The sequence below is a fragment of the Trichoderma camerunense genome (genome assembly GCF_050948025.1).
Source record: "Trichoderma camerunense strain CBS 138272 chromosome Unknown V8C40scaffold_8, whole genome shotgun sequence".
NCBI classification, from domain to species: Eukaryota; Fungi; Ascomycota; class Sordariomycetes; order Hypocreales; family Hypocreaceae; genus Trichoderma; species Trichoderma camerunense.
In genome coordinates this window covers 520061-547379 of record NW_028145362.1, presented here as the reverse complement: position 1 = coordinate 547379, position 27319 = coordinate 520061, and the positions used below count along the sequence as shown (strand labels likewise).

Below are 27319 nucleotides of genomic sequence, written 5' to 3'. Positions count from 1 at the left end.
GTATAGCCTCCTGCATCTAGCCGCCGTCAAACAGAATCCCGCAAACTCTCCCTCCTCCCGGCTGCCTTACCCGCCCGTCAAGCATCATCACCAACCAAACACCAAGCGCCTCCTCTGACAACCTGTCAAACGTTGAAACAGAAGGACCACAATCCCAAGCTCGAAATAGCTAGGACTTTTCATCTAGCTCAACACTACAGCAAAACCGCGCGCTTCTATTCGAGAGGGTCAGAGCTTGGCTGCTGGGGATTTCAGACTAGGCTCCGCCGCTAGGATGAAGCTAACGACCAACAACAAAATATCCCCTTGCTGAAGACAAAATAAGCGAGGACGCATGGGTCATTCAGTAGTAGAAGCAAGCATGAATGTTGCATAGAGACAGTGAAATAAAATGAGCGTGGTATATATAGGTAGGTGTGGTGAATGTGGAAGATGCGGATGGATATAAGAGATGGTATTTACTTATAAGGGGGGAGGTACGACACCCTACTCAGTCTACGAATCTATCTCTGAAGGATCCTTCCTAGTCCTACTGTTCCCATGTCACTCAGGGAGCTCCAGCCTGGAAAATGGTATCCCTGCAAAAGACGAATCCAACAGCATAACAGCAACATCTAACAGCGTTTCAAATCCATGTAAATCATCACCGACACATTGCCCGCTTCTTATTTTATACCCAACAACACATGCTCGGCGGCAAGAGAGAATGTTGGTCAGCATACAAGTGAATATTATTTCCATTTCAGTAACTGTATACAACTAACAATGTGACACTCATAGGTGCACTCGGTATCATGAAAAACGCAACAACCCATCATCCAAATATAGACTCAAAAATGTCAAATGCAGCATCATTTGCCGCTGGTGCTACCTATCTCGTCATATCACTTTGACGAAGGTAGTGTTTGTGTGACCAATAGTTGGTCAAGTGTAACTCTGACATAACACCTCATCTCTACTTATGATTGAGCCTTTCGGCACGGCGGTAAAAGGGAGGTAGAGGCTCCAACTTTTGACGCAGTACCCAGGTTCTAAAGTGCCACATGGCATTCTTCATCTGGTAGCTCATGTGCTTGCGAGTGCTTACTCCAAACACCTGGTCGAGCTCTTCAAGAGTGAGTGCCTTGGTCTCAGGCACAAATAGGAGGATGAACACCCAAAGGATTGCACACCAAGCGGCATACCATCCGAATGCTCCCTGGACAGTGAACGCCCTAGAGATGGATGGCCAAGTGAAAGATAGAATGAAGTTGAAACACCAAGTGGTCGCAGTAGCCCATGACATGCCCACATCACGGACATGGACTGGGAATGCCTCTGCCGAGTATGTGAACGGCACTGGACCTTCACCCGGAGAATAAAAGACCTCAAAGAGATACATGCCCGTTGTGACCATACCGACTCTCTTCTTGGTACCATCGTCTGGGATGAAGAATGACATGCCAGTCCACAGCAAGAAGAGACACAGGAAGGGAAACGTAAAGAGCAAAAGGTTTCGACGGCCCCATCTGTCAATGGTAAAAACTGCGGGGATGGCAAAGACGAAGTTGAGAATGCCGGTGCCCATAGATGCAAGTAAGGCTGAGTTGGTGGAGTAGCCGGACTCAATAAAGATGGTCGTACTGTAGTAAGCGATGATATTCACTATGTACAAAGTCAGCTTCGAGTACCTTGATTATGAATCGACTCAAGAGTGAAAGTTCTTACCTCCACAGAATTGCTGACTATATTAGCAATGTTGATTAGCTTGCGATTCCTGATAATGGGATAATCATCTCTGCCACTTACCCAAACATGAGAATCCATGTGGCCCATGTTGCTCGACGGTTTCTTGGGACGGTAAAAAGCTCGACAAACTGAGTGAAGAGGTTTTTGCCCCTATTCGCTTCGCGCTCGATCTCAACTCCAACGTAGGTGTAGTATGTGTCACGGGCAGCTTGGATGTTAGAGTATCGTAGGCGCTGGAATGATCTGAAAGCCTTTTTGACCTTTTTATGTTGGATATACCAACTGGTAGGTGGTTAGCTGGGCTGTGAATCCAATGTAAATGAATGTGGAATTGAAGAACATACCGAGGAGATTCGGGACAAAAGTAAACCTGCGCACAGACAATCAGGGGTAGGACGACGGTGCTGCCAAGCATAAGACGCCAACCAAGAGAGGGCTTGATGCCTGTTGATGGACCAAACGCAACACCCATTATGTTGCCGAGCATGATACCAAAGGCAGTCCACATCTGCCATTCTGTACAGGGTGGCTGATTAGCCTCAAGACATATATTTGATGGGGAGAAAGTGTGATGAGTACTTACGCATGACCAAGGCACCTCGAATCGGCGCAGGACTACATTCAGCAGCATAAACGGGAACAGTTGATGACTTGGGCCCGATGCCGAGACCGAGAACGAATCGAGCGAGGAACAGATTCACCCAAGAATTGGCAACGCCCTCCCAAATAGAGGCAACGGCAGCAATAAAGCAAGACAGGAAGATTGTTCCTCTCCGCCCGAGAACTTTGTTCAAAGGCTCCGTCAGCCAGCAGCCAAGTATGGCGCAGCAGAGGTACGGAGCGCCAACGACTAGGCCAGTAATATTATCTTGCATGGAGGGGGAGAAGCGAGTGACTCCGGGGCCTGCAATGTCAAGATCTGCCAGATACAAAGCTTGGGCACCATTGTTGACTGTCTCGTCCATTCCCTGCACTGCAGCAGCCATGGAACACATGCAACAAAGCCAGTAGAGCATGAATGGATGAGACCAGCGGTGCGTCAGCTCTCGTTCGATGATGTTTTTATCCTCTGGAGTGAGTTCCTCCAGCATGTGGATGGATTCCGGGCTCTGGGCAGCCAGGGCACCCTTACGGAAGTCATCGTGGTAGTCCATGAGATCGTGCATTCGACAGAATTCGCCAACATCTTTCAGAAGCTCATCTTTGGTGCGTTGCTTCAGGGGATTCTCGAAGACGGCAGCGAGATTATCCATGTTGGCGAAGGAGCCACGCCGAGGCGCGTGCTCGACATTCTCAGTGCCATCCTGAGAGCTTTGACTGTCGGCTTTCTCCATGATGTATATGGATGCTTGGTTCTAGTATTCAATGATGAAGACGTATTAAGTGTCAAGTTGAAGTTGAGATTGGGGATGATGTGATACGCGGTACTTTGAAGCTACAAAGCAGAGGCACGTGTAACTGAGATACAATGGGCAAGAGAGATGGCTGCACCTGCATCCCTATTCCTAGGCCGATGTTCAATATGAATTGCTTTAGGTACTTGGACAGCTTCAAGTAGGACCTGAGACTGTTATAAGCACGCTATATAGCACAAGAGGAGATGATCAAGTCCAACGCCGGGATGAAGGACACTCCTCACTTGTTATAACAACCTTCTCTCCCCGTATCATCCCCCGATATCATGCTGCATATGCACAATCCCCTCCATCCTTCCCCGACTTGGGGGCGTCAGCCACCGGCCTAACCATCAAGACTGCTTAGCTGCCCGAATGATTCTTCAAATTCTAAAGGCCGGTACCAGCAGCCTTGTCCGACATCAACGCCGATCACCTCGTGAGAAGGCTTCTCAGGATCGCAAACCTTGGTTTCCCATGGGTCCCCTTGGACACCCAACACGGTGTTGTGACGAGATTGCGTACTGTAGGGGGATATCATCACCATTTACAGACTTTCTTATGCTGGAAATGTCGCTGCCTGGCGAAAAAAGCGGATCATGGCCTTATTGTTTCCTTTTTGCCTTTGTTTCCTGCTTCCGTCCACGAGGCATCTTGACCCACTGAGAAGCCGGGGAAACTGGAGAAGACTGGAGAACGTAACACATGGTCGTGGAGTCGTGGATCCTTGGTGGTGAGCCAAACGTGATAGGCATCCATATAAGTGCTTTGGCGATTGGGTATGACTTCATCTTCGCCCTCTGCTAAACGGCTGTTTTCATTCTCCCCACCTCACAGCATAACGGCGCAGAAACGGTGCCATTCGGAGGAGAACTCTGCCGCAGTCCGTCAAGCACATTCGAAGCTTTTTCTTGCAACGCCCGTTGGCCTTCTCCTCTTCGGAGTTACTCTAGGCGGCAGTTCATGGCGTCCAACCGGTGATGTAATTGCAAAGAAGCCCGCGGTGATTCCTGTAAAATGATTTGCGCAGGAAGCCATCCTTCTCAGCCTAGCGCTGCTCTGGCTCGATTCTCCCGATGTTTCTCTGCCGCCACTCCAATCACCGGCCAGGCGTTTAGCTATTTCCGGCCATGGGCGCGACGTCATTAGACTGCATGCAGCCAGGGATCGTGATGCCGATCGGCGTTGCTTTTCTAAAGGCGCAAAGCATGATGACGATGAAAAAGATAGTAAATGCGACGGCCGTCTAATTCTCCGCAAAAACTCCCCAAACTCGTGAGCCATGACTTTTTTTTCCCACAACCCGATCAATGGGTCGGTGCCACTGTGGTTCTTCTGGGGACGGGTATAGCCATTCTCCAGTTTCCCCGGATTTTGGGTACGCCAATGCTTCAAAGCCTTTGTTCCACATGGCAAGTTAACCTTGGGTCTGATCGTTGAAGTATCACGAGAGAACGGAGGTGATCTGCTGCAAAAGTGGTAACATCGTGTGCCTTCCATGCCACGGTCAATAGTGGGACTCTCAGCCAAGTCTGCAGCCTGCCGCTGAAGATTGATTTAACCAGAGTTCGATGGTTCTATCATCGGCAGTCGCTATGTCTTTAGTTGCTATGATGAATAAAGCTTACAGAACTCCGACGATTGGAATGTGTCCCCAACAAACTGTGGCTTACCGGCGGCGATAAGGGTATCATATCAGCATCTAATTTTCGGGACGAAGTTTCTAATTCTCAGCTCCTTGCCATCTGGGATCATGAGGCATTCCAGGTATTGCTTGAGAATTAATCCTGTTTTATTCCAAGAATCAGGATACAATGACGAACTAACGTAGCATCAGTCTTCTTGGCGTCTCCGGAATATTTCCCCTCTCAAAGCTCGTCAATCTGGCGTCTGTTTAACCATGCCAATGCCACGATTGTTAATGATCAGCAAGGCTGGCGCGGTGTGCAAGGCTGGCGCCACTCGGCAAACATCAATCAACAATCGTGGGTTGCATCGTCATGCATGTGTCCAACAAGGGAATTTAGTGATACCATTGGGATTTTTTTCGGTAACGTCATATGTATGCGAATTACTATACACGACAAGCAAGCCTAGAGAGTGATATGGATTCGAGCTACTTGCCTTGATACTGTGCTTGGATGGATGGCAACTTCTCTTGATCGGCGATGGCAAAGGGTTGAACCTGATGATCCTGCACACTTCTTTCAGTAGACTTATTTTTTGGCTCGGCCATTCACGTCAGACGTTTTTGAGAAACGTATGTCCGATAGCCGAATGGACCATTCATTATCTCTCTGTGTGTATCTCGAGTGTTCACTCATCTTTACTAAAGTAGCTATATTCTCTCGCTCAGCACATCTCATACGACGAGTATATGTCCAAAGCCTAGCACAATGTTCAGTTCACCGGATCTAGCACTTGTCGTTACAAATGTGAGACTTGTCAACTACTTGCAGCACGTGCTGATAATCTAAATGGTGGTATTTATGTCGTTCTTTTAACCCCTTACATCTCCTCGCCTCAGCGGGAACGGGTCCAGCCGGATCGTCACATTGATACGCAAAAACGTGCATGTGGATTGTAAAAGCACAGATCAACAATCTTTGTATGCTGAAGTATAATTAAGAATGTTATGTCTAACAATACTGGCCCTTTGTTTTATCACTATCGGTCTTAGGCCATCGCGGCAATTTAGAGTCGCTATCCAGCACTCTAAGTTGAGTGTTGGGTATGCGGCATCCTGTGTTTGGTATTAAGACTCCGCTTTACCTAAATAATAAGAAATACAGTGCTTTTTACAACCTGTTAATTACATGCCCATTATTCACTTACAACCTGGTCTTTAAACTCAACCACCATATCAAGATCTCTCCACTTCTCCCTCTCAATATTCTTGAACAGTATATCAGCCACAACTCCCCGCCCAGGGAGTTCCTTGTTCTCCTCCGTCTCAATCAAGCCGACGCTCTTCGCCAATCTTCTCATTGGGATGTTATACTTCATAGTACCCGCCTCAATGATATCCACATCCACTTCATTGCTCAACCGCAGCAAGACCTGCAACAGCACCTTTCCCAGTCCCTTGCCTTGGATTTCGGGGCTTAGTCTAATAGCAACGTTTGCGACACTCGGCTTTTCGTCGGGGGGTGTGATCTGATATATAGCTCCCCAGCCTACAAACTTGCCCTCTAAGGACATGTATACGTCGAGAGCGTGGTGTCGGGTCCGGGAATCGGCGTAGTTTTTCTGCATCCTTTCTCCAGGGATGGGGGCTGGTGAAGATGGAGGCTCGGCAAGAGGGGCTTCGGTATCCTTTGGGGCCGATGGGATGACCACTCGTTCGGCGAAGCGTACAAATGCATCTGTCTCGGCGGGTGTCAGGCGGATGAATCTGAGGTTTGGCTCTGGGCGAGAGGGGAGGGTAATGATCCAGTCCTTGGTGAAAAATCTGTCATCTCTCTGGAAAGACGCCATTGCTTTTTTTGTTGTTACTTTGTGACGTAGAATGAAAGAGGGAGAGTAAATTTGGGTTGATAAGCCATAGGCAACTAATTGAGGGAGCTGAAGAAACTGAGTATTATATATTATTAGGGAGAAGCCAGCCGGTGAGGGATTATAGTTGGTAATTCTAGGTAGCAGCTATACAGAAGTAGTTAGAAGTCGTCGTGGTCTTAGGCAGCTATTATTGAGACTGTACAATACTCAAGTGCATTCAAACAGCAGCCTGAAAATGTGTTTATAGTACACCTATTTGAATTGAAGAATAATGTAGAGAACTATGTTATGTGGTTGGTAAACCCCACGCTGTCAGCCATTTTCTGCAATCTTGGCATAGCAGACCGGCACCTTGGGGTACAATTAACAGCCACAAGCTCAGGCAGTAAAGGCCGCTTAAAAAATGTTTATAAGGTGAGCAACACCCAATTCGCCTCCTGCTAGCGGAGATATATATATTAGATCATTCGATTAATAAATGTTTTCTCGCGTGTATTGTCACAGACCAATCGCTATTTCACCAAGTCAAAGCTTTCACTGCAAATATTCAACGATACACCATTAGGCGAGGATTGAAACTCGGCCAATTGACTAATACTGTTCTCGGCGTAAATCCGAATACTTTACTAACGGGCCTATTATACCGAAAAGGAAATTCGCGGTGAAAAAAAAAAGTACGAGTACTGTAGATGAGACGGCACAGACAGAGCAATGGAATTTGCCTCAGTACGAAGCATTGAAGGGACTAAGGCGATCTAAAACGATGATTCCGAGTCCAAGGTGGAGCAGCGGCAGGCTAAAGCGAGAATATATGGAGTCGTCCGTATAATCCGGTTCGAGTTGCTCTGGTATTTAACTCACCTTGTAATGTATTCTGTGAATATGGAGTAAAGAGGAGCCGAAAGGCCCAATGTCATTTTGACAATTTGCAATTCGGTTGATGGCTCCAGGGTAGCTGAAGACTGGAAGCAAGGCGACGACATGTACTTGTACGGAGTACTCCGAAGATTAGATACGGTCTGATTGCATGGACAGCCATCCAATTGATTTTGCGCGATACCTCAGGCAACCACCACATTCATCAATGCAACCACATTGAATTGGAACATAACCCTCGACAGACAAATAAAAAATGACAGGTCTGCAATTACTCGCCGGAATTCGCATGGACTGTTCGACGTCGGTCAAAAACACGAGCACACACAGCCAATGATAGGCGCCAAAATCGCACAACTCGCCGCTGGCTTGACCTGAATCGTACGCTTGCAGCAAAATGCGCCTCACCAGCATGGGCCGGGTTCAGGGTTCGCATTTGCCCACACCGGTTGTTATCTGCCTGCATCCATATCCATGCAGTTCGGTGGATTGTGGCCTGTTGCGAGAGGGAAAAAAAAACCGTGCGTCGTGAGGGATCAAAAGCAGCAATACTCGCGGATGGTGTCTGGGAGATGCGATGGAGAGATTTCAGGATCGAAGCAGAACGGGTTTCGTTGCACAGGACGCAGAAATGGTTCGACATGTCTCGCTACCAGATGCACATCACTGTGGCACGTGGAGGCTTTTCATGCGGGGAGAGAGATCGTGAGATCGAACTCGCCTCCCTATTCTCCTTCGGTGGGTTCACGAAAAGGCGAAAAGGCGGCAGCAGACGAGACGGCCTGCGTTGAAAGGGCCTAGTTTGGCGGAGAAGTGGCGGGGACGTTTGGGTGAGATTGGAGATGCAGCCCGCAGCCTCCTGGCCCTGATCTTGCTTGCTCTGGGTTGGCGCTCCAGCCTTTACGCTCATCGGATCTCTCTAACGCTACCTCCCTCCCGCCAACAAGGACATGCTGCTGGTCAACTCTAATTAGACTCCCGATGGGCTTGGCTGTCAAGGCGATGCTGCTCTGCTCCCCTGCCGACTCCCACCTCGTCTGACTTTGCTCTCGTTCGTCCTCGATCTCTTCCCACGCCGCTTGCGAGAAACACCAACGGAGCAAATACCGCGGCCGGCCAACTTGTATTATGGGGCCAGGCCCAGCCTTGCAGGGATTGCTCACCCACGGTGACGTAGGTGGGCAAGGATCCGTGTGGCTAACATCCACGCTGCTCCTATTGAGACAGCACTTTGTACGACAGAAACGCCGTCGTTCTGCTATCGTTATCCGCATTAACCGGCGCCATGTCGAGCTACGCAAGTAATCAGGAAAGGACGGCCTAAGCCATATGGGCCCAGACATCCACAATGTAACCAAAGTTTCACAAACTCCCCAGAGTGGCAGTTGGCACCAGAGAATTGTGAGCGCGCGCTCGCTGCTGATTGAACGAGCTAAAACCCCTCAAGGGCCCCCCATCGTTGGCTCGTTCGCAAGGAGACAATACAGAGAATGGGAAAAAATAGATAAAAAGCCGTCTATCCAGCTATTTCTTATGTTATTTCTACTTTATTAATCACTCACCCCATTGTCTCCCGCCACCCCCTGGGAGCAGTGTCACTCATACATACAATGGCCTCTGTCGATTCAACTACAGCGGCCTTGGAGCCACGCTCCAACGAGACGTCGAGCCCTACCCAGAATGTGGACGACGATACCAAACGGGGGCTCTCTGAGCCGTCGCGAGCTGTAGAGGTGGAACTTCCTGGAACTATCATGCCGGCTCTGGGTGAAGGTGATATCCCCACGACGACGAAATGGGAGATCTGGACTTGGTACGGCTACTACATTGGCGCCAACGGATTGTCGCTGTTCAACTTTGGCCCTACGGCCTTTCAGAATCTGCTTGACCAAGCTGCTCCAGAGTCCGGCCTTCTCATGTTTGCTGGCCGCCTCCGTGATGTGAATAGTATCGTTCTGCTTGCCAACGGCATCTCCTTTGCCCTGCAAGCCGCTCTGTTCCTCATCATTGGCGCATACGCCGATTTTGGAACAGGCCGTCGATGGATTCTGATTGTCTGGTCAATAATCGCCTATGGTATTGGGTTTGCCTGGCTAGGTGTCCATCATCCTGACCAGTGGAAGATTGGCACAGGTCTCTACATTGTCGGCTTGATTGCTTACCAACTGACATTGACATATTGGACCGCCGCCTTCCCGTCTCTCGCTCGCAACACTACAAAGCTCAAGGACTCTCGATTGTCATACGAAGCCGGCGATATTACACTCGAGGAGCTAGACCGCCGTGATGAAATGGAGCGCAGCCGGCTCAGCAACGTCTCCTTCTACATCCAGTCAGTGGGTGAAGTTGTGATCCTGGCCATCATTGTGGGCATCATGTTTGGCCTCCACGTGGACGACAGCGCCGACAACAACAACTGGGGCCTCTCTGTGCTGATTGCTTTCGCTACCGGTGTCTGGCTGGTTGTCTCCATCCCGTGGTTCTTTGTGGAAAAGTCGCGCCCAGGCATGATGATCCCCCCTGGCTACAACATCGTCACGGTTGGATTTTGGCAGCTCTACGAGGCGATCACGCAGATCAAACAACTGAAGCAGAGTCTCATCTTCCTTGTCGGATACTTCTTGCTGGGCGACTCGCTCAACACGACGGTGACGGTCATCTCTACGCTGCAAAACTCCGTCGTCAGCTACAACACCCTGACTTTGACGTACCTCCTCATCGTCGGCATCGTCGCACAGGGCGTCGGCATCGGCGCCTTTTGGCTCATCCAGAAGAAATTCAACCTGAGCGCCAAGACCATGTTCAACGCAGTCATGGTGTCCATCATCCTCCTCGACGGCTGGGGCATGATTGGCAACTGGACAGACAAGTTCGGCTTCCACAACGAGTGGGAGGTCTGGGTCTACCAGGCCTTCTACGGACTGTTCGTGTGCCCGTGGTACAGCTATTCGCAGATTATGATTAGCTCCGTGACGCCCCGAGGCCACGAGTTCCTATTCTTCTCCATCTTCAACATCATCGGCAAGTCGTCGAGCTTCATCGGGCCTCTTATCAGCAGCGCCATCATTGATGCCACGCCGGGTGGCAGCAACAATAGCGCCCCGTTTTACTTTTTGTTTGCGTTGACGATTGTGAGCACGGTGGGTATTTGGTCGTTTCTTGATTTGGACAAGAGCGCCAGGGAGCAAGAGGCTTTCTTGGCGCAGGAAAAGGCGCGGATTATGGGTGACGATGCGACGAACAGCAAAACAGATGAACAGGACCAGGACCAGGCAGGCGCATGATTTGGGCTTTTTTTTGTTTCGTTGCTTTTCTTTTTTTGTTCTTTTTTTCTTTCGTTGGCTATGAGACCCTCTCGGATTGTCGAGATACTGGTTGCTGATGATGGTGCAACACTCTATCTAGACAATGATCTCGCTCTGCTGTCGAGCAGCAGATGCGTATGCCCCCGTCCCTTGATGTTGCCATGTTTGACATAGCATTGAAGCTTGTGGTTTAGGCCATAGGGTTCGATGATTGTAGATGTCCGCGTAGATCTCGGTGATGTTGACATGTATACCCAGCCATTAGTCGTGACTGATGCCATCTACCACGTACTGCCATGGTGTACTCTGTAGAAAATATATGTATTCATAAGTGGCTAAGCTGATCAATGTATTACAATTGGCTTCATTCTCATATCCTCATATCTTGGCCGTCAATCTACAAAAGCACGACGAAGTAATGGGCACATCCGCTAGAGCCATGGCCTTCTTCAGCGGGCCATCCACCGCCTTTGCTTCCTCCGTCCTGCCCAGCTTCACCAAACATTCATGATAGCCGTGCAGTGCCCATACGTTGTTCGGATGGCGATGAACCCGTGGTAAAGATTCGTCGATGCCCAAATCCGCACTATATATACTCAACGCTTCACTGACATGGCCTTGTTCAAGCAAAAGTGCGCCGTAAGCATGTCGCGCGGGCTGCATCCATCCCCAAGGCTCGTCAAAGGGGAGGCCGTCGTATCGGGAGATTGATTCGCGGAGGTGAGCAAAGGCGGCGGGGTAGTTGCCGGAGCGGTACTCGATTTCGCCGTCGAGCATGGCTTCGGCAACGCAGAGGATGTCGATGCATTTGTTGTTGAAGAGAGTACGGGTGGGCTTGACGCGAGGGACAGACTCGCTGAAAAGCTTACGCTGTTCACGGGCTTCATCGACCTGTCCCAACGCTGCTAATGCCATGCCCCTTGCGTAAAAAGTGAGCGCCGTGGTGACGCAGTAGAGGTCTTGGTCCTCGGGCAATTTCAGCGCAAGAATGTCTTTCCAGCGTCCAAAGCGAATGAGCACATGCACGCGCATAGCAAGGAAAGCTTCCAACCAGTCCGCCATGGGAGGCGTCTCAACACGGAGGAGCTCCTCCGAGAAGCTCGCCTCAAGGTGCTCAACCGTCTCGAGGGCAATCTTGGACTGTGCGGCGAACATGGCCGAGTACAGACGGAAGTGGTAGTCGTGGCTTCGATACAAGGTGTAAAAGTTCATGGGACCTTCTCGCTTAAGGAACTTTTCGTCAGCGCGGACGGCGTCGGAGTTTGCGACGACGGCCCTGGCGTAGTCTCCCACGAGGATGTCGAGGTGGCTCGGCATGTGGTTCAGGTGGCCTGAGTCGGGGACGAGGCCGCGAAGGTGATCGGCCGCGGGCATGGCGACTTCTGGAGTGTTTGACATTTCCATGAGGTGGATGTATAGATGCAGTAGGCCTGGGTGTCTGTTACCGCTCTCGAGAGACATGCCGTGCTCGAGGACCTGTTTTACCTCGAGCGTGCGGGCGTCTGAAGCTGGTTTGCCCGTCTTGATGTCCCACAGAGCCCAGGGAGTGAGATTCATCATAGAATCGGCGTATAGAGTAGCAACGTCCAGGTCGTCTGGGAACTGGGCCGAGACGGAGCTCATGGCATCGGCGTATTCGCGATTCCATATGGGGCGGTCTGTCTTGTTTGGCGCCGCCGACCTTGGGTATCTATACCGAAGAGCTTCGATGAGCGCCCTCTCGACGGGCGTGGCAGATTCGGAACACGCCTTTGCCTTTTCAATCGCTCGATGCGTCCGGTCCGCCGTGTTCTGTAACTCTCTGCGGCCAAACAGATCCCAGGGCTTGTTGTAGTTGGGCCCCAAGGCGTAGGCGAGGCCCCAGTAGGCCATGGCGCAGGCGGGATCGTGAGCAATGGCCCGCTCGAAGCATTTCGCCGCCTCCTCATGGTTGAAGCCGTAGCACCAGACGAGGCCGCGGTTGAACCAGGTCTGGGCGATTGGGTTGGAGGTGGAAACAGGGCGATGGAGGTCGCCGAGGTCGTAGTAGTCGGTGTCTAGACTCGGTCTGTCGCTGGCCGTCCGACAGGCCTCCTTTTCTGCTGTTGATTCTTCCATTATTTGGTGTATCTGACTGAGAGGCCGCGGCTCAGATGTTGGGGGAGGCGAATCGTGAGCTGGGCATCAGCTGGCCGCCGTGGATCGGACGAGTATGTCATCGTCTAGAGCAGGTTGGAACCGGCTCAAGCCCGCTAGATGCAATGTAATCTTGCTAGTGGTGGTGGAGATTTCGGAGCTCCAACCGCAGCGCGACCAGCCGAAACCTTAACAGCAAGGGAGAGAGTCGGATCGGGATTCGGTAAAAGATGATATGGTAGAGGCGGTGATGATTTGGAAAGTGTGTGAGGATGAAGATAAGGGCTAATGACTTCTATGTTGATTCAGGCTCGGATTCTGATATGCTCAAAGCGTGATCGGCACAGATCTGGAATGGCCCCGCCATCCATGAAGCAGGGAGGGGAGGGCAAATAAATTTCCGATGGTTGGTTGCATCGTCAAGATGAAGAACCACGTGCTTTTGAGATTTTGTATTTTATACAAGTCGGGGATTTGAAAGATTATTTTTTATTATAATTCAGATATTGAATGATTCTTGATGACAATTGTAATGACCTTGTAACCGTTGTGGTGATGCAATACGAAAACCTCGATGTCTCGAATGCCTGATACAACACTTACACCCAAAAATAAGTGAATGAAACTCCCTTTCACGAGCATCCAAGACAATTATGAGATTGAATGTGTGTATTGCATTCCATTTCGTCTCAAGATTTGGCGGTCAAAGTAAGCACAATGTCTGAATCAGTTTGAGGGGCGAGCTTCAAGCTTGTCAATTGGACGCCATGTCCTCTTCATCTTGGCATGGCCCTCTTCATGACACCACTTTTTGCAGAAGCCACACGATATGACAATGGCTTTTAGCTTGGCAAAGTGGACGGCGTACTTCATTAATACTCTAACCTCACGTCGAAGCCGCATTATTCTCGGTCTCACTTTTGTGATAATAGCCATTTGCCTTTTCCTCAGCCGAACGGATGATTACTATCACCAACATACGGCTACCATCCTCTACAAGAGCTCCCAAGAGACGAATGACTTGGACTGGTCCAGATATGCGTATACACAATATGTCACTAGCAGCGAATATCTCTGCATCTCGGTGATGCTTCTAGAGAGGCTACATCACCTCGGAAGCCGTGCAGACAGGGTGTTGATGTATCCCCAAAAGATGCTCCCGGATCCCGAAACAAATGATGGCGGAGGCTTTCACGATGCCGAACTGCTTATCAAGGCGCGAGACGAGTACGATGTAAAGCTCATGCCGGTTGAGATTCAGCATCGAGATACGATTGATGGTATATCCCCTCCGTACTTTGATGATAAGAGATACACAAAATGTTTCGATTGCTAAAGCCAGCCAAGATACATGGGCCAACTCTTACACCAAGCTCCTGGCTTTTAACCTGACTCAATACGAGCGTGTCATCGCCATCGACGCAGACATCACAGTCTTGAAGCACATGGACGAGCTTTTCCACCTACCGACATGCCCAATCGCTATGCCTCGCGCTTACTGGCTCCTCGATGACGCAAATTCCCGGAGGACGCTTACTTCCCACATCATAGTCATCCAGCCGAGCGAACGAGAATTCGCCCGTATTCAGAAGAGAGTTGAGCTCGCAGACGAGGACGAATACGACATGGAACTACTGAATAAGCTGTACGCCGATACGGCCATGGCTATCCCTCATAGGCCGTACGCGATGCTTTCTTCTGAATTTCGTGAGGCGAAACATCACTTGTATCTCGGCTCTGAGACGGAGGAATGGGATCCGGTAGCTGTGTTGAGTGAGGCCAAGACGGTCCATTTCTCGGATTTTCCGGTGCCGAAGCCGTGGAAAGTGCATTTGAGTACGGATGATCAGGATAATATCATCAAGTTGGAACCTAAATGTAAAATGAAGGGAAAGAATGATGAAACTGACGACAGAGAAGAGGATTGCTCGGGACGGGACGTGTGGAGGGAGCTGTACGCTGATTTCAGAGAGCGCAAAGCGGTAAGTTGTGCCTATTTGTGGTGAAATATGATGAATGAATCAACTAATTGGAATGTCACAGAGGGTATGCGCAAAGAAACAGTGGGTGGACGATGAAAACAAGGGATATGGAGAGTCAAAAGAGGACTTGAGCAGCTTCATGAATCCGATTCCATCTGTCGAACCAGATGACGATGCGAGGTATCTGTCAGCTTAGTGAGTAATGCAAGAGTAGGAACTGGGTGAATTAAAATTGAACCATAGAATCACACCTCTATAGACTTTTCAATCAGCATCATAAACTACAATTGTATTCTACACAATAACATGTTGAAACCTGCGTTTTTGTATGTAAATGCCGGCTATGTTCCCACGGGATAACGCGGAAGTGTCCGCTCATTCACATGCAGAGTCGCGGCCCGCCCCCACCATTTCCGACCATCCGTTCCGCTCCAAGCCGCTTCCGAAGATCGCAAAGGGTGCTTTGATTGATTGCTAATTGCTCTTCAGCTGAGCTTTGTAAAGCCTCCGGAGAGCTGGTCACTGTCACCATCACTTGTCTCTCGGCTATTTCTAATCTCTCGACAGCTTCATTTTCTCTCTTCTTCTCCTCTTCTCTCTCTTTCTCATCAACCCCTCCCCCGCATCAACCTCAACTTCAACCTCCGTCACAGCAAACAAAATGTCCTCCTACGCTCACCTCCTCCCCCCCAGCTGGAAACCCCAAGTCACCGCCTGGCTCGCCGAAGACACTCCCTCCTTCGATTACGCAGGCTTCGTCGTCGGCGAACACCCGCGCACCGCCACCCTCTGGGGCAAATCCGCAGGCATCATCGCCGGGCGCCCCTTCTTCGACGAGGTCTTTCACCAATGCGGCTGTCAAGTCGAGTGGCACGCCGAAGAAGGCTCTTCTATCGACCTCTCACAATCTGCCGATGGCAAGATTAAAGTTGCGACCGTTACGGGTCCTGCGAGAGGACTGCTGCTTGGGGAGAGAGTTGCGCTGAATACACTTGCTAGATGTTCTGGCGTTGCGACGCAGAGCGAGAGAGTCGTGTCCAAGTTGCGCAAGGCTGGGTATAAGGGCGTTTTGGCCGGCACACGTAAAACTACGCCTGGGTTCCGGCTGGTGGAAAAGTACGGGATGCTCGTGGGCGGCGCGGACGGGCACCGCATGGACCTGAGCGCGATGGTGATGCTCAAGGACAACCACGTGTGGAGCCGCGGCAGCATCACCGAGGCCGTGGCGGCAGCGAAAGCGGTCGCCGGGTTCAGCGTCAAGATCGAGGTCGAAGTACAAAGTGAGGAGGAAGCCGACGAGGCGATTGCCGCGGGAGCGGACGTGGTGATGCTGGACAACTTCACTGGCGACGGTGTCAAGATTGCGGCGCGGAGCTTGAAGGAGCGGTGGGCTGGCAAGAAGCAGTTTTTGCTCGAGGTCTCTGGAGGTTTGAGGGAGGATAATGTCGAGCCATATGTGTGCCACGGTGAGTTTCTATACGCTCTAATCTTCAAAAGGACAACTTTGTTCGTTTACTAACGGTGGGGGGTTGATGTGACTAGATGTGGACATTATTTCGACGAGCTCGATTCACCAGGGAGTTCCGCATGTCGACTTTTCCCTCAAAATCAACCACTAACTGCATGAAATGATGGATTAATAGAGACGAGTGTATTCTACGTGTATGTATATGGGTGGATATGTTATATATAAAATTGCAAAAGCAAAACTGGGAGGCTATCTTGATGAGAGATTCAATTGTGGTTGCTATTTCAACGCAACTAATAAGACATGAGGCTATACATAAAATACAAAAAAGTACAGGTATCTACAATGTCTCTAGCAAAAGAGACGGCTTTATATGTTTTTTTTTTCTTTTCTTTTTACTCAGTTCACCTCCTCCTTCTTGGATCCAAACAATCCGTTAAATGTCTTGCTTAGCCTCTTGCTCAGCTTCTCGTCGACATTTGCTCCCGCCGCCTTGGCGTCGATGGTGGCAGCGCTTCCCTGCTGGTGCGTCAGCGGGTTGTTCTGCACACCAGACTTGTTCTTGTCGCTGGATGTGGTGCAGCATGATCCTCCGAGCAAGACACTGGCGTCGTTCCTGGTAGAGGGAACATCCATTGCAGGGTTGGCGGTGAAGAAGTCTGTAGGCTTGATGTGGATCTGGAAAGTCTCAACTGGCCTAGATGGAAAGTAATTGTTAGCAATCATATTCGTGATGATCAAGAGGCGGATAATGCTTGACTTACATGACAGGCCAGTCCTCTACACGGGGGTTGTGTGTCAGGCCAAACACGCTCCACACAACAGGGCTGCTCCTCTTGCCCTTGTCTGCCGCATCGCCATTCGTTGCACCATTAGCCTCTCGATCCGAGAACCAATCTCCTCGCTTGACCATGTCGGCAACACCACCAATCTCCTTTGTGCTCTGGTTTGTGAACTCTCCTGCGGCCCACAGCTCGCCATCTCGGTAACCGGTCACCCAGGCATTGTGTTGAGCAAACTGCGCTCGCTGGGCAGCCAAGCCTTCGGGGTCGCACAGCAGCATCTGAGTCACTGGTGCCATGACCTTGTAGCCGAGGTTCTTTCCTGAGACGGGGTTCTTCTTGTTGGCGTTTTCCAGCTTAATCAGTCGGTTGAGGCGTGGCTCGGCATCGACCCAGGTAGCCTTCTCGACCTTTTCACGCTGGATCTTGTAAAAGTTACCATAGGGGTTGGTCTTGGGGTCAATCTTCTGCCCGTGAGACTCCTCAACTATGACCTGCGAGTCGGCACCGTCGTATGAGTCAATGGCAGGGTCGATGCGCACGGCGAAGACGTGCTGGTGATTTTGCGCCAAGACACCTGGTGTCATGACGTTGCCGTAGGCACTGACCTTGCCTTCATCGATACCAGTGACGCTGACAATGCCAGTGGCACGGGTTTCAAAAGTAATGGCACCGGCAAGGTCCAGCTTATAGCACAAGACGTATTCGTAGTTGGCCAGAGTGCAAATGAACTGCACCACAAACTCGCGGTTGCGCGTCACAACAGCTCGGCCGGTACGGTAGTTGGTGTGCTTCCACAGGATGCCATTGTCTTGTTCGTGCAGACACACCACGGCCTTGCCGGGAGATGGCGAGCCGTCGGGCTCGGTGTTGACCACGTCGATATAGTGAATAGCGCCCAGACAGTCACATCCCAACTCTAGGTTGTTTGCGGCCCGTCCCATGCCACCGTCGCCAAAGTCGAATGCCTGTTTACGGTGGAAGGGGGGTCGAGGGTCGGCGTAAGGGACGGTCATCTCACTGAAGCTGAGGCGGTACATGACGGAGCGGTTGTCGTAGTGAAGATCATGCAAGACTGCACCTTCACGGGGAGTGAATCCGAGGCGGAATCGCCACTTTTGCCATTCAATCAGTCCATCGTCGTGAATAGTAAAGGAAGCGCCCTCGGGCTGTGTGATGTTGATAGGCTTCAGGTCCTTTCTCAGAGGATAGTCCAGCAGCTCAGGGACGTACTCGCAGCCCTTGTGGTTTTCGAACAGCTTGACAGGCTCCTCACTTTGCGCCTTGGCCTCTAGTTCATCACCAATGCCGCCCGTTGCGATTCTCTCGACCCTGACGAGCTTCTTGGTATGCCAATCCATTACGGGGATAATGGGAATTGGGTAGCCGTAGTGGTTGGAGTCGGGGTTCTTGTTGCGTGTGTCCTTTGCGTAGACCAGTCCCTGCATCTGTCGCGGAATGTCCTTCTCATCGGCATTGGGGGGTCCATAAGGCCATGGCTCGACGCAGACTTCAAAGCCTTCTGGGAGGGTGAATTCGGACATGGCCTTTTTGAACAGATCCGAGTTGACGCAGGCATCATTAAAGTGGTCAAACTCGCCACTAGATTGTGTTAGAGCCTTCTGTCTGTTTTCCTCAATCATATTCCAAGGGAAAACTTACGGGGTGACATATGGCTGGTGAGGCACCGGAGCAGCTACTGTCTTGACTTCGCCGGTATCCAAGTTGACAATGGCGTCGATGTACTCAGAGCGATCAGCCCGGATAACATCGTGCTCAACAATGGCCTCTCTAGGCGGCCGCTTGGTGTCCTCTGTCAGAGTTCCCGTGTGTTCGGCCTCGAGGAAAGGCTGCAGTTCTGCCTTTTTGGGCTCCTGGACGTGGATTGCTCTGAAGAAGATGGACGCGGAGGCGCCGTGAAGCTTAGCAACGGCATCCCGGGCCTTGATGTGCTCGGCCTCGGAGAGTGGAGCCAGCGGATGCGGCCTCGGTGCTGCGGTGACGGCCATTGTGATGTTTGTGTTGATAGTTGAAGTGAAAGAGATGAAGCCGTGAAGCAAGACGGTATTTAAAGAGATGATGAGTGGCTATCTGCGGGGACGGCCTAATGATCAAGCCAGCTTACTCTGACTCGCCGTATGATATCATAAGATAAAGGCAGGCAGAGAGGAATTCTCGTATAGTTGGTGCTCAGCTGACGTTTTGGAATATCGAATGATACTCCAAGTATTTGAGACAACTCTGAGTCGTACTTCGGGATTATCTCTGGGAATGTTTGTTGGAAGTCGAAAGAAGAAGAGGATGAGGATGATCGAATGTTTAAGTATCTGCTCCGAGGTTGTCGGCCAAGCAGCAACACTCCAAGGACCCCGCGGGCTACCGGGATTTAAGATCGGAGTGGAGCTGGTCCTTGAAGAGCGAAAGTAGCCGTTGAAGCTGACCAGATGCAATGATCGCCCCTCGAATGGCTACGAATCGAAGGTTTGATACCAGCACATTGGAAGCCAAAAGACACTTGACCAGAACAGCCATTGAAGACGGAGGTGGGGCAGCGGCTGCTCGAAATTGGGGTTCCAGCGCCTTGCCCCGCGTTTTCGCCGCCGCCCAGCCAATCAGGCGGCTGCTGTGGCGGTATCGCAGCGACGTTAGCTGCCGCTGATAACGCCCAGAGCCCGCCCAGAGCCCACTGGAGACAAATCTACTGGGGATTCATTGATTTCTCGCCTTTCCGTCTCAGGGCATTTGGCCTCAACTCAGAGGCTTTCTCGACTTTACTTCTCCAAGATCCCGCGCCGGCACATGACCCCGACTATGCCTGTTCGGGGCGATATCCTGCTGAGCGTGCATGAAGCCTCAGGGCAATAGCCGTTCATGGTTTCGCCGCTGGTGGCTCGTTTGGTTCCGCCATGTGATACTAGGCTTATGGTAATACTATAGCTGGTGACTCTAGCATCTATGCCTCTCAGCTGCTATCCTAGCTCGACGTGAGCCTTATTGCCCTTTTTTGGACATGATCCTTCTGGAACCGGAATCGGAGATGCGCGCGTGGGAATGAGGGGTTGTCGGCGGTCCGGAGCCGTGGAGATGGGGATTCTAGGAACTGGCCGGAGAGGATGAGTGCCCAATTTGGCAATTTTCATGGTCCCCGGTCTTTGACAGCTGTGTAATACGGGCAGAATAGGTGAAGCCATACCAATCTTGATGTTGGAGAGTGAGGCTACTTGTCGTTTGATCGGAATCATGATGGTGTGAGATTTTTGCCAAGAAGTCTGTCATTCCGACGGCAGCAACTCGTGATAAACCACGCTGCTTGATTGAATAATCAATAGTAATACAATTATGTGTATGATGACCATGATTTGGCCAATGTGAGATGAATTCATACGGTGTGTAGTACCGATCACCCAAGATCGCGATGTGGGCTTGCAATCATCGCCACATCCCCAAAGTCTACAGTCTGTACACACTCCAACCGTTGGAAACCATTATCAATTCAACTCACAAACACGGGCTGCTATCATTTAAAGATGAAGCTAAAATCCACTTTCTCTATCTTGATATCATCCATAGTTCCAACTTCTTATCTCAAAGTCCCGTCCCGTATGACAATCTGATGGCCTGATCACTTTTGGACAGATACGCCTATCTCTATCTTGCTTCCGCCCCGCTACGGAGCTTCGCGCTGGCTCCCCGCACCGCCGTTGCCGCCCTTTGCTTGATCGCGGAGCCGAGCGCGGGGGACGGCCAAAACTGGAAGCAAAATAACATGCGGTGCTGCCAGAGCGAGTTTGGAAGCAAAAATACATGCGGTGCCGCCAGAGCGAGTTTTGGAGGAACAAACGGCTAAGAATAGAGTGTAACTGCATCATGCTGAGACGTTTTTGTTTCGGAATGGAGAGTCGCTTGCACATCGTGAATTCTTGCCTGTCTCGGAAGTCGGCGGCTTGGGGCCTGATGCTCCCACTTCCGTAACACCTTGGATATCTGACAAGTCAACAGATTTCACCGGCTAGTTTGAACTCTCATGTGCTCTCTTTTTCTACCATCGTGCCTTTCTAGGGGAATATGGCTTCATTTCATCACAAGAATGTTCATGAAACAATTCGAGGCAACTAAAAATAGCTCTCTGACGAGGGTCCTCTGGGCCAGATCGACAGCTCTGTAACAAATGTACCTATGCGAAACCAAACATGTAGCAACTCTAAGCTTAAACACGGCTGGACCTGAGCAGCATGGCATCTACCGAGAAAGCCAGCCTGTTTCCGATCTGCATGTGTCGTGATTCAAAAGTCATGCCACTCCGGGCCGCAGTTGGAAACTCATCTGTCGTAGCCTCGCACTTTTGGCGTTTCATGCGTGCTGTTACGGATCATTTCGGAGGCGAACGGCTTGTAGCACCAGCAACCTGTGACATCCAATCTAGTCTGCCTATGCAGGATCAAACTTGACAAATTCAGTTTGATATGTGTGCTGGGCGACGGAATAAGGAAGAGGAAAGGATGAGCTGGAGAGAATGGATCGACCAGCGCTACCTGTACAGTATCAAGTGCACGATGCGTCTTCTGATCGGCGCGTGTCTTGCGCATACGCATACGTCAAACAATGCATCCTCCACAATCTTCATCATCACTCCACAAATAGCTTCCTTTCCGCATTCCAGATACTGTACCGCCCCAGTGTTGGCTGAGGTTTGCCACATGCACACCATTGTTGACGTACCATGTGGCTCAGCTCAGCCATCGACATCTCCAGACAAGCGTAACGAAAGAAGTCAGCCTCAGCCTTAACCCGGATACCGGCCGGTGGAGGCGGAGGGCTTGCTTCTTTTTCTGGTAACTTCCTCGAGGGTTTCAGTCATCAATTAGCCCTACAGCTCCGCCTTGCCCTCGGCCCGTGCGGCAAAAGACGACTGGAGATCTAGATTGTGAGAAATACGAAGATTTTAGTGGATTTCTCGTACCAGGAACGAGGACAAATAGTATTGGTTTGTTGATGAAAATAGAAACTTCAACCGGCGGAACCTTGGACGGTGAGTACGAGAGATGGAAGACGAATAGCAGCGTATGAGTCAAGCTGCAGCACTACGCTTCTTGAATTAGGCCCTTTTCTCTTCAAAGGTTCCCTTTTGCAGGCCATGAGCGTGGATAGATGCATCTACACGGTGATAGGCAAGCCGAAATCGAATCATTTCTCACGTCTCCAAAGGCCCAGCCTTACGTTACAGCCGGCCATCGCTAAGCAGATCGCCTACTCGGTGCTAAATTCTGACTTTTCGGGCAGCACGAGATGCCGTCCAGTCGCTGTTTGTTCGCGGGCACAAGGGGGATCTCTCCCGTGATGCCTACTTGTATACGAGAGAGACGGACATTAGCCGCATGCAAGATTACGAACGGGTCATCTCGCCAAGAAAAAGCTTGTGTTGTATGCTACCGCTTCTTTGGAATTAATCGCTATCGAAAGGAACAGGGCCTAGAACTAGCTTCTCATCAAATTCTCATGCTATTGTTCTCTTGATTGTGCCAAGTAGTGCAGCTAGCACGTAATCTAATTGCTTCACGAATTGAAGCTATTGGTGCTGGATGGATTCCCATGGAGTCGCTTATCATGGCGGTTGAAATTAGAGCCCGGAAATGATGGAGACCGGGACAGGGGCAGAGATCCATCCACCGGAAAAAGATACGAGCTGATAAGACGATGGAAGAGAGATGGTTTCAGATGCTGATTAAGGTTTCCATTGGCATTGACGAGATAATCTGCAACTTTAAAAGGGTATGTAATTTAGAGTTAAGAGAAGTGACCGTATTCTGCACCGCTTTGTGTCGTGGGGGAATGAAATGGATGACGGGTTGATGGGAGTAGAAAATGCAAATTGCGAAACAAGGCCAAGAATTTCACATGTTTAGCATGGTAGCAGTGGTGGTGGTGCCTGTAGATGGCATGCAACACCACTGAAAGTGCCTAGTAAACCCCCGTAGCGCGAATTTTGCTGCTTTGTTGTAGGGGTCCAAAGCCCGAAATGACGACATCTCCACAGTTTGTCCAGTTCAGCTGTCAGCAATCCATGGATCACAAGCTGCAGAGGCAAATGGACATTTCATGCGGCTTGTAGACAATGGCAGGGTACCTAAGAGGTAAGTAGGACTTTTGATTACATTGTAGCCGTACCAGAAGATCAACAATGAGGGATAAGATCGATAAGAAAAGAAAAGAATAGATGAAACAGCAAATCCGGACGGATTCCAGGGCCGGCCGCAGAGCGTCGCAGAAGGCGCCAAGGCGTCGACGATCTGGGCTGCAAACGAACCAACAGATCGCTGCGCTAGACAACTTTGGCGTTTCATGTGCGCCTTGTAGGAATTGAATTGATCCCCTTTTTTTGGGAGCCAAAAGATCACGTCACCCGCCCGCTGTGCCTCTACGCGCCAAAACACGGTGCAAGTGTGCAGCTCATTGCCTTGGTAGGGAGGTGGTAATGTGTAATACTGTATGTATGCCCTCGCATGTATGTACCTGTATGGAGAGGCTTATCACTTGCAAGGCATCAACTCTCACCTCATCCTGATTACTTGCAATCTTGTGCTCACCATGTCCAAATGCCGTGATTTGTCGATACAAGTCGCAGGTTATTGCTGCTTCTGCCCAATAAAACACAAGTATCTCGTACGGCTTGTCCGGTGCAAAGGGTGGGTTCGTTGCAGGTACCGGCTACCTGCTAGTCGCGATTTAGTGGCCAAAAGCCGTGCAGAAAACGGTCTGGTGCTAAAGCTGAACACCCCTATTTTTTCATGCAATTTTTAGCTCAAATCTCCCACGCCAAAAAGAAGGACGAAGAAAAAAAAAAACATTGGATGGAAGAGTGACATCAAATAGCAGATGAGGAAGCACCGCATGCATCCACCCTCCCTCTGTCAAACCCAAACTTTTCATAATCCCGTCCCCCTTCTTCGGGTTCCTCAGCTAGATCTTTTTTTCCTTTCTATGATTCGAGGGCCTCTTTTACTTTCTCGTCAATCGTTTTAAAAACACTCTCGCCTGAACTTTGGCATCTTTTGCCCCCCTTTCGTCATCCCCTCCTTAGTTCCCTATTTCCTGCATTGGTGTCCGTATTCCGCATCTCGTATCCCGACGACGCCTAATCAAGCGAGACGAAAGACACGAAGAGAAGATAAAGAAAGAAAAAGACGAGAACCCACTGCTAGGCCCCCCTGCCAAGCGGAAGCAAGCGAGCATTTTTTCTTGTCTTTTCTTTAGAGTGGTGCTACTTTCTCTTGTACTTTTCCTGGTCAACTTTCTCGGCTGTCACATTGCGATTTGCAGCTTTTCCATGGTTTAGCTGCAAGCTTAATCTCGATTTCACTTTTCTCGATTCGTACCAGGTATCTACGATATCGACGTCGACTTCACCTCTTTGGTCTACGAGACGGATAAAAAGAAACACAATAAGATAGAAGAAGATAGAAAGAGAGGCGCCAATCATGTTGAACCCACGCCGCGCCTTCATTGCGGCGGCGTTTCTCTTGACCGTCTTCTTCCTCATCACACGATCGCACAACTCCGAGCAGAGCCCCTCCAGCTCGACTGAAAGCAGAGATGCCGAAGCAGAGGCACTGGCCGCGGCCAATGCACAGCAGCGATTGCCCCCGCCTCCTCCGCAAAAGCCCATGATTGACATGTCGGGCATGTCAACGTACGAAAAGCTGGCCTACCAGTACGAGTACGATATCGAGTCCAAGTTCCCCGCCTACATCTGGCAGACTTGGAAGTACACACCGGGCGAGGGCGAGTTCCAGTTCCGCGAGCAGGAGGCGTCGTGGTCAATTGAGCACCCGGGCTTCATCCACGAGGTCATCACCGACTCGGTTGCCGACACTCTGCTGCAGCTTCTGTACGGGAGCATTCCCGAGGTGCTGGAGGCGTACCACGCCCTCCCGCTGCCCGTGCTCAAGGCCGACCTATTCCGCTACCTGATCCTGTACGCGCGCGGCGGCATCTACTCGGACATTGACACGTATGCCATCAAGAGCGCGCTGGAATGGATTCCGCCGCAGATCCCCAAGGAGACCGTGGGCCTGGTGATTGGCATTGAGGCCGACCCTGACCGACCCGACTGGGCTGAATGGTACAGCCGGCGCATCCAGTTCTGCCAGTGGACGATCCAGAGCAAGCCCGGACACCCGGTGCTGCGCGACATCATCAGCCGCATCACCAACTCGACGCTGGCGATGAAGAAGGAGGGCAAGCTGTCAGCATTCCAGGGCAACCGCGTAGTGGACCTGACTGGGCCGGCCGTGTGGACAGACACCATCATGGACTACTTCAACGATGAGCGCTACTTTGACATGGAGAACAGCAAGGGCAAGATTGACTACCGCAACTTTACGGGCATGGAGACGAGCAAGCGCGTGGGAGACGTGGTTGTGCTGCCCATTACGAGCTTCTCACCGGGCGTTGGCCAGATGGGCGCCAAGGACTATGACGACCCGATGGCATTTGTCAAGCACGACTTTGAGGGTAAGTTGCAATGAATGATGTAAAGTCAAAGCAAAAGAATGCGCAAGGCTAACAATGTGATTCTCTCAGGAACATGGAAGCCCGAAAGCGAACGACATATCGGCGAGGTCCAGCAGGAGCTTGGCGAAGGAGAGGAGGCTCCGAAAGAGCAGTAAAGAAGAAAAGAAGAAAGAAGAAGAGCCTCGACAACCTATAATTGCATGACCACGTCGAAGGGATATTTTTTTCTATTGTCATTATTTCTTGCACCTGTATATTCTTTCTCTTCTTCGCTCTGGACCGCGGTGAGCTGGGTTCCGCATCGTCACACCTTTATTTCGGGTAATATTTTTTATTTCCGCGTTGCTGCGCGCCGCAGTATGGGCGTCACGGCTATATATCGGTAGCGTGGGGGGAGGATTGGAGGAGGGAAACGTTTTTTTTTTACTACACATTGAGGCATCATCAGCATCGGGGGTTTTAGACTCGTGTATTTTTTTCGGCTTTTTGTTTTTTTGGGGGAGGGGAATTTTAGATGCCGGATGGAGTTTTTTGTTGGTTGGTATTTTACACATGTTGACGGGCGTCTCCATATTTTTCTTCATGTTGCGAGCTTTTCTATGATATAGCCGTTGGCGCTACCAGCGGGAGGCTGTGTGTAGCGTAGAGCCGAGGTCAGTAAAATGGAATCCTATCAGAGACAAGACAAGCATTTTCGGAGGCCCGCTGAGGAGAAGTTGAGATGAGATGAGATGGGGCTGCATGGCATGATTCCGTTGGTGCCGCGTCATTGTTGTTGCCGACGGGTGCATACAAAGTGCGCTGTGAATGTTTGCCTGTTGTCGCGGGCGTAACGCTGAGAGAGGTGATTTGGTGATGCTTTGTGATATGTAGCCGGACAACGCAAGGTTGCATGCGGCCTCACAACGGACGGGACGGACTGAAGCGAACACACAGACGCTGTGAGTGCATTAATCAAGCAATCAATCGCTCACAGAAGAGAAGAAGAAAGAGATACTGGAAACGACTACAACAATACCAGATTACAACGGCATTACAAAGCCATCTCTAATCAATTACATGCCGCATCTCAAACTCATCTAATCTCCATCATCACATGAAGCTTCCACGTCTACCAACCACTCGGTCCAACCAAGCATTGAACAGCCGCTTCCTCTCCCAGTTCAATCATCCCCCTGCAGCCCGACCCGGACCGCCTGTCCCGCACCGGTTCGCCCTCCCAGCGAATCAAAAGCTCCGCAGCCACACAAACCCGTCCCCACGCAACGAAAGCCAAAGCGGGAAGTAAGGCTGGCAGCTAAGCAATTCTCTTGTTTTTTCCTTTTGGGGAGAGACACAGAGTTGCCTGGCTTTTTCTCCGCAAGGTTCGGAGGTGGCGAGTGGGGAAGCAAGCCAAGCACTACGGTTATGGGAACAGCGGCTTTGTTCTTCTTAGTAGGCTTGGGGTGGGAAGGAGAAATAACAAAATAAGGCTACACGGTCCGAAGGGGGGGTCCTTTTTTTTTTTAGACGGAGTACGAGTACTCTAGTGTGTGGGGGAGACAGAGAAGAGGCCGAGCAGACAGCAAAGAGGAAGAGGAAGAAAGAAAGAGGGGAATGGTTAGGTGGTTGGCATAGCGAAAGCCGTTCCGTAGGTCGGGAGACGGCGGGCTGGACTTTT

At 50.7% G+C, this 27319-nt stretch overlaps 10 protein-coding genes across 10 annotated transcripts; 4 read left to right on the top strand and 6 right to left on the bottom strand.

The window, feature by feature from the left end:
• Positions 1-725: 725 nt before the first annotated feature.
• Positions 726-3324, bottom strand: V8C40DRAFT_243914 (sugar porter family MFS transporter). The gene is made up of 5 exons (XM_083215535.1): positions 2312-3324; positions 2073-2244; positions 1789-2010; positions 1708-1724; positions 726-1644 (listed from the first exon to the last, which is right to left on the bottom strand). Exons 1-5 carry the CDS (start codon positions 3060-3062, stop codon positions 956-958), a joined length of 1851 nt encoding a protein of 616 aa, XP_083073569.1. The 5' UTR covers positions 3063-3324; the 3' UTR covers positions 726-955.
• Positions 3325-3839: 515 nt separating this feature from the next.
• V8C40DRAFT_213302 (uncharacterized protein) lies at positions 3840-4822 on the bottom strand. Its single transcript, XM_083212134.1, has one exon. The coding sequence runs from the start codon at positions 4620-4622 to the stop codon at positions 4011-4013; it is 612 nt and encodes a 203-aa protein (XP_083073568.1). The 5' UTR covers positions 4623-4822; the 3' UTR covers positions 3840-4010.
• Positions 4823-5712: 890 nt separating this feature from the next.
• Positions 5713-7325, bottom strand: V8C40DRAFT_243905 (GNAT family N-acetyltransferase). The gene is made up of 3 exons (XM_083215534.1): positions 6972-7325; positions 6828-6901; positions 5713-6764 (listed from the first exon to the last, which is right to left on the bottom strand). Exon 3 carries the CDS (start codon positions 6597-6599, stop codon positions 5946-5948), a length of 654 nt encoding a protein of 217 aa, XP_083073567.1. The 5' UTR covers positions 6600-6764; positions 6828-6901; positions 6972-7325; the 3' UTR covers positions 5713-5945.
• Positions 7326-8973: 1648 nt separating this feature from the next.
• On the top strand, positions 8974-10837 carry V8C40DRAFT_213265 (autophagy-related protein 22-like protein). Its single transcript, XM_083212133.1, has one exon. The coding sequence runs from the start codon at positions 9107-9109 to the stop codon at positions 10778-10780; it is 1674 nt and encodes a 557-aa protein (XP_083073566.1). The 5' UTR covers positions 8974-9106; the 3' UTR covers positions 10781-10837.
• A 276-nt stretch (positions 10838-11113) lies between these two features.
• V8C40DRAFT_243897 (uncharacterized protein) lies at positions 11114-13379 on the bottom strand. Its single transcript, XM_083215533.1, has one exon. It carries the CDS (start codon positions 12896-12898, stop codon positions 11180-11182), a length of 1719 nt encoding a protein of 572 aa, XP_083073565.1. The 5' UTR covers positions 12899-13379; the 3' UTR covers positions 11114-11179.
• Positions 13380-13751: 372 nt separating this feature from the next.
• V8C40DRAFT_265388 (glycosyltransferase family 8 protein) lies at positions 13752-15157 on the top strand (the record flags this gene model as incomplete). The annotated part of the gene is made up of 4 exons (XM_083219650.1): positions 13752-14196; positions 14264-14898; positions 14960-15078; positions 15142-15157. 4 exons carry the CDS (start codon positions 13752-13754, stop codon positions 15155-15157), a joined length of 1215 nt encoding a protein of 404 aa, XP_083073564.1.
• A 102-nt stretch (positions 15158-15259) lies between these two features.
• V8C40DRAFT_243892 (nicotinate-nucleotide diphosphorylase (carboxylating)) lies at positions 15260-16702 on the top strand. Its single transcript, XM_083215532.1, has 2 exons — positions 15260-16364; positions 16441-16702. The coding sequence occupies exons 1-2, from the start codon at positions 15560-15562 to the stop codon at positions 16515-16517; spliced, it is 882 nt and encodes a 293-aa protein (XP_083073563.1). The 5' UTR covers positions 15260-15559; the 3' UTR covers positions 16518-16702.
• V8C40DRAFT_243890 (copper amine oxidase) lies at positions 16575-19865 on the bottom strand. Its single transcript, XM_083215531.1, has 3 exons — positions 18811-19865; positions 17131-18750; positions 16575-17063 (listed from the first exon to the last, which is right to left on the bottom strand). The coding sequence occupies exons 1-3, from the start codon at positions 19155-19157 to the stop codon at positions 16766-16768; spliced, it is 2265 nt and encodes a 754-aa protein (XP_083073562.1). The 5' UTR covers positions 19158-19865; the 3' UTR covers positions 16575-16765.
• Positions 19866-19897: 32 nt separating this feature from the next.
• On the bottom strand, positions 19898-20453 carry V8C40DRAFT_243888 (uncharacterized protein). Its single transcript, XM_083215530.1, has one exon. The coding sequence runs from the start codon at positions 20388-20390 to the stop codon at positions 20118-20120; it is 273 nt and encodes a 90-aa protein (XP_083073561.1). The 5' UTR covers positions 20391-20453; the 3' UTR covers positions 19898-20117.
• A 3832-nt stretch (positions 20454-24285) lies between these two features.
• Positions 24286-25855, top strand: V8C40DRAFT_213057 (nucleotide-diphospho-sugar transferase). The gene is made up of 2 exons (XM_083212131.1): positions 24286-25659; positions 25729-25855. The coding sequence occupies exons 1-2, from the start codon at positions 24624-24626 to the stop codon at positions 25812-25814; spliced, it is 1122 nt and encodes a 373-aa protein (XP_083073560.1). The 5' UTR covers positions 24286-24623; the 3' UTR covers positions 25815-25855.
• The last annotated feature ends 1464 nt before the right edge of the window (positions 25856-27319 follow it).

Coding starts and splice junctions, on each gene's coding strand:
- V8C40DRAFT_243914 (XM_083215535.1), bottom strand. CDS start 3,062: ATGGAGAAAGCCGACAGTCAAAGCTCTCAGGATGGCACTGAGAATGTC. Junction 2,245..2,311: donor TCGAGGTGCCTTGGTCATGC/GTAAGTACTCAT, acceptor CACCCTGTACAG/AATGGCAGATGTGGACTGCC. Junction 2,011..2,072: donor TTTTGTCCCGAATCTCCTCG/GTATGTTCTTCA, acceptor ACCACCTACCAG/TTGGTATATCCAACATAAAA.
- V8C40DRAFT_213302 (XM_083212134.1), bottom strand. CDS start 4,622: ATGGAAGGCACACGATGTTACCACTTTTGCAGCAGATCACCTCCGTTC.
- V8C40DRAFT_243905 (XM_083215534.1), bottom strand. CDS start 6,599: ATGGCGTCTTTCCAGAGAGATGACAGATTTTTCACCAAGGACTGGATC.
- V8C40DRAFT_213265 (XM_083212133.1), top strand. CDS start 9,107: ATGGCCTCTGTCGATTCAACTACAGCGGCCTTGGAGCCACGCTCCAAC.
- V8C40DRAFT_243897 (XM_083215533.1), bottom strand. CDS start 12,898: ATGGAAGAATCAACAGCAGAAAAGGAGGCCTGTCGGACGGCCAGCGAC.
- V8C40DRAFT_243892 (XM_083215532.1), top strand. CDS start 15,560: ATGTCCTCCTACGCTCACCTCCTCCCCCCCAGCTGGAAACCCCAAGTC. Junction 16,365..16,440: donor CGAGCCATATGTGTGCCACG/GTGAGTTTCTAT, acceptor TGATGTGACTAG/ATGTGGACATTATTTCGACG.
- V8C40DRAFT_243890 (XM_083215531.1), bottom strand. CDS start 19,157: ATGGCCGTCACCGCAGCACCGAGGCCGCATCCGCTGGCTCCACTCTCC. Junction 18,751..18,810: donor CACCAGCCATATGTCACCCC/GTAAGTTTTCCC, acceptor AACACAATCTAG/TGGCGAGTTTGACCACTTTA. Junction 17,064..17,130: donor GTAGAGGACTGGCCTGTCAT/GTAAGTCAAGCA, acceptor CTTTCCATCTAG/GCCAGTTGAGACTTTCCAGA.
- V8C40DRAFT_243888 (XM_083215530.1), bottom strand. CDS start 20,390: ATGATTCCGATCAAACGACAAGTAGCCTCACTCTCCAACATCAAGATT.
- V8C40DRAFT_213057 (XM_083212131.1), top strand. CDS start 24,624: ATGTTGAACCCACGCCGCGCCTTCATTGCGGCGGCGTTTCTCTTGACC. Junction 25,660..25,728: donor TGTCAAGCACGACTTTGAGG/GTAAGTTGCAAT, acceptor TGATTCTCTCAG/GAACATGGAAGCCCGAAAGC.